Raw genomic sequence first — 4,035 nt, 5'->3', positions numbered from 1 at the left:
CCACCCACCCACCCCCTCCCTCTCCATACACACACAAACGAACAGAAAAAGGGAAAACACGCCGACCCACCGAGCTGAATCTACGGTATGTTCAAATTTCACTTTTTAACGTTTCAACTTTACAACCACGTGCGTTTTAAATGCTACCTGGATGTCCGCATGTGTGGTTTTAATATATGTCACAAACAATACCATAGTAGTAATGTTGAAGCCTGAAGACTGTAGACTATTTAGCTGGCATTTAGAAGTGTAATGTGGAGGAACATTTTGTCAAAACTTCAGTGTCTGCAACTTGGTGGTTTTACGTCAGCAAAACGTAAAAAGTGACATTTCTAGACATTTTAAAGCGGATACACACTCAACTTCTAAGTTAAATGTACCATTGTCTCTTCTCAAGTCGTTTTCATTTTATTAAAAACTAATTTAAAACGCATCGGCTAGCTTACAGTCTGTGTTCGGATCAATAACGATGAATTATTAATGGAAACAGTAAAAAAAAGAAAAGTGGTGTGACGGAGCAACAGGTGATCCTGGTTCCCGGGCAAGACGCGTGATTGACAGCCGTCTTAGCCAATCGGCTGGCAGAGAACGGAGTGCACGCGCCAATCGCGCGCGTCCGCAGTGTTTCGTGTGGGCGTTGATCCCAGACTGACAGCGGTGTCATCGGCGGTAGAGCCACACTGGGACACCGAGAGGACAGACAGACAGGCAGGGTGTCTCTCCGCTTCTGAAGGAAGGATTTTTCTGTTGTCGTTGCGACACAAGAGGTGGAAATACAACGTGAGTTGAATTTAGGCTGTTTAGACGCCGGAGAGGACCGTGTGTGTGTGTGTGAGATTATGTTTCATGTTTTCTCTACAGATGGCTCAGACTGGTAGGTAGACAATTCTGGACTGGTCTTAAAATATTGCACCTGTCGTGTAGATACTTGTTAAAACCTGCAATGTAACATCCAGATTAAATACCGAGCCGTTGGAGGCTAAACTCCCTTTTTTTATTCACAGTTAAGGATGTAGTACTTTACTAAACATGACAGTGAAACACAGGCCCTCTGTAGGAATGTTAAGTGAAACCCTATGAGATGAATTCATTAAACTTAGAACAATATGGTGGCTGTAAGACATTATTTTGGATTTAAGGTGGCTTAAAGGTCTTCGTTGTGTGACTTGAAAGTCATTTTCTGGCATGGTGTATTGGATCCTTTACAGCCGGGATATATATATTAATATAATGTCTTTGTGATATCACACTAGATATAGTATACTGCTCAAAAGTCTTATCATGGTCGTAAAGGATGGTTTTTGTAGCAGGTGACGCACTACTGTGGACTTTGACTGACATGAAAAATGAATACGCCCGTCATTCATGCTCATTTCTCAAAGAACAACTTTGTAACTGCACAAGTAAACAACCCTAAAATGCAGCCACACTTCAACATATTCTGTCAAAAATACTGATTTCCTCCTCACTCAGCATTACAGATTATATGATAGAGACACATTACACATGGTGATTTGATCTATTGTTGTCATAAAGTGCAGCTTTAAAGGGAGACTATTTACCTTTTAAAGAAAACATGTCGTGTAACTTACACGACTCAGTTTGACTTTACGACTCTTCTCTACTTGTGCTTTTGTTCACCCGATGATGATGTCTTTAAAGCAACAGACTCAAGAGAATGTAGGGGAATTAAATGTGCTGTAATCCTGTAATTGCCGCTTGTAGCCACAGTTGCTGTTCAGTCAAAGTTGCACAGTCTTGTTCTAAGTGCCGTCTTGTGTTTCAGCCACAATAACACTTGTAGTTTGCTTTCAGGTAATCGCTGCAGTTGTTTTGGAATATCAGCAGTTCTGAGGATTATTGCTGGACTGGAATTGGATCACACCTCCCAAAACCGCCAATCCTTCCTCATGAGGAAAGATGGGGAATGGATTGTCTGAACAACCCAGCTTCCTCTCCAACGTCCCGTGCTTCCAGTCGTTTCACATCGCCATCCTCGGCCTGGACTCGGCGGGCAAGACCACCGTGCTATACCGACTGCAGTTCAACGAGTTTGTGAACACGGTGCCCACCAGAGGTTTCAACGCGGAGAAGGTGAAAGTGTCCCTGGGCGACCACCGGACCGTGACGTTCCACTTCTGGGACGTGGGCGGCCAGGAGAAGCTGCGGCCCCTGTGGAAGTCGTACACGCGATGCACGGACGGCATCATATTCGTGGTGGACTCCGTGGACGCGGAGCGCATGGAGGAGGCCAAGACGGAGCTCCACAAAATCGCCAAGACCTCCGAGAACCAAGGGGTGCCCCTGCTGGTGGTAGCCAACAAGCAGGACTTGAGAAAGTCTTTGGGACTCGCTGAGATTGAGAAGCTGCTGGCGCTGAAAGAACTGGGCCCAGCCACTCCCTGGTACCTGCAGCCGACCTGCGCCATCATCGGGGACGGACTCAGGGAGGGCCTGGACCGACTCCATGACATGATCCTGAAAAGGAGGAAGGCGCTGCGGCAGCAGAGAAAAAAGAGATAGACTTGTCGTGATACAGACTCGCGTGCTGTTTATATGTGAAGGAAACTAAAGGATATTCTCCTGGGTGGACACAGACACGTCCACTGCAGGTCCACATTCAAAATGCTGAGTTTTATCAGTCCTAAAGCTCCAGGTCATGTGACGATGCTGGTGATCAGGAAGTGACGGTTAAAGGAATACAGTATGTAAGATGGGAAAGTTTCAGGCATGTGTGGCTATGCTATAAAGAGTTTATGCGGATTAAAAAGCACAGAGGGTTTGTGGTCTGGAGGGGTGATGGAAGTTAAGGATGTTTCATGAACGACTGTTCCAAACAACATTACCAAGAAAAGTAATTTAAGACAAATAGTTGAAGGTTTATTTGATAAGTGATTGAACGTTGTTACACCAGAGGAGCAACAAAACATCCGTTTGATTTGACTGTTCCTTACGTTATTATATCTGGTTCATTTTTTACACTGGACTTTCTTTGTGAAAGAAAAGTATTACCATGCATTATTGCATTATTATCGATTTGCTTGCTGTCTTATATATCTTTTTAAAAAAGCACTTTAGAGTATCTCTTCGTATGAAGTTTACAGTTTCTAAATAGAGCATATTGTGTTGGATTTTACAGAAATGTTTGGGCAAAATGAAACCGATGCAACTGTAGTTGGTCCACATCGGCCACGTTGTCATTAGACAGGTTATGCATTGTGTTTTTGCTTAATAAAACATATTTAGAGCAATATTGACGGTGTTATGGAGGGTGTTATTATGTCCACTCTGTTGTTCAAGGGTTTGTGTTTTCTCAAAGACGTTCAGGATTGTAACCTTCCATTCATTCGGGTTTAGACGAAACGAGCAATTAGTGAAAACATCTGTAAACTTGTCTTCTAACGAGGCTTTTAACCACCGGTTCCCCCAGAGGACCTGCTGCACAGCTCACGTTACAGAACCAGTGGTTCTGTCATATGTAGACGTGATCCAAAACGCATGCTTTGCTCAGTCGACCTTTGATCTAATTATCACTTTAAAGAATGTCCTCGGTTTCAGTCCATGCCAACTTGCGCAATGATTGTTGTTGACACAGCAACACGCCCAAAAACCTGAAGGTCCATTATAAATGGAGGAGCTCTGAATCGTCTGTAATGGAAACTTTGACATTCCTTTGATCAAACTGTAGCTTTCATTTCTCACTAAACATACGTCGTCTAAGGAGCTAACTTTCTACAGACATATTATACAGATGGTGCGACATCACGCGCATTTAAAAAAATGAAAATAGTCTTTCCCCTCTTGGCTGCTGCAGTGTAAAGGGTTAAGAGATGCTCAGGTAGGCCGTCATCAGGACTTGAAAATGTTGTCGGGGCAGTCTGGAGGCCGGATCCAGTGCAACAGGCTCGGGCAGGAGACTGAAGTATTTCTGGACTGACCTGGCTGGATGTGCAGCCCAGTGTGTTAACGCCACTTGCTCCCCCCCCATTCCTTTGAAACAATTAATGAGTGTACAGCCCGACAGCCCGGTGCAGC

General features: G+C 44.3%; 1 protein-coding gene across 2 annotated transcripts; it reads left to right on the top strand.

Annotated features, from left to right (window-relative positions):
* Window positions 1-3,253, top strand: arl4aa (ADP-ribosylation factor-like 4aa). 2 transcript variants are annotated; one of them, XM_076081247.1, is made up of 2 exons: window positions 1-85; window positions 1,816-3,253. In XM_076081247.1, the coding sequence occupies exon 2, from the start codon at window positions 1,921-1,923 to the stop codon at window positions 2,521-2,523; it is 603 nt and encodes a 200-aa protein (XP_075937362.1). In that variant the 5' UTR covers window positions 1-85; window positions 1,816-1,920; the 3' UTR covers window positions 2,524-3,253. The 2 variants fall into 2 exon arrangements, with proteins under 2 accessions (XP_075937362.1, XP_075937361.1); XM_076081246.1 differs by lacking the exon at window positions 1-85 and adding an exon at window positions 626-780.
* The last annotated feature ends 782 nt before the right edge of the window (window positions 3,254-4,035 follow it).

The sequence above is a fragment of the Anarhichas minor genome, unplaced genomic scaffold (assembly GCF_050575085.1).
Source record: "Anarhichas minor isolate MPS153535 unplaced genomic scaffold, ASM5057508v1 ptg000079l, whole genome shotgun sequence".
Lineage (NCBI taxonomy): Eukaryota > Metazoa > Chordata > Actinopteri > Perciformes > Anarhichadidae > Anarhichas > Anarhichas minor.
This window is presented reverse-complemented; position numbering and strand designations above follow the sequence as displayed.

Excerpts from the sequence above, each read along its gene's own strand:
- arl4aa (XM_076081247.1), top strand. The coding sequence starts at position 1,921 with ATGGGGAATGGATTGTCTGAACAACCCAGCTTCCTCTCCAACGTCCCG.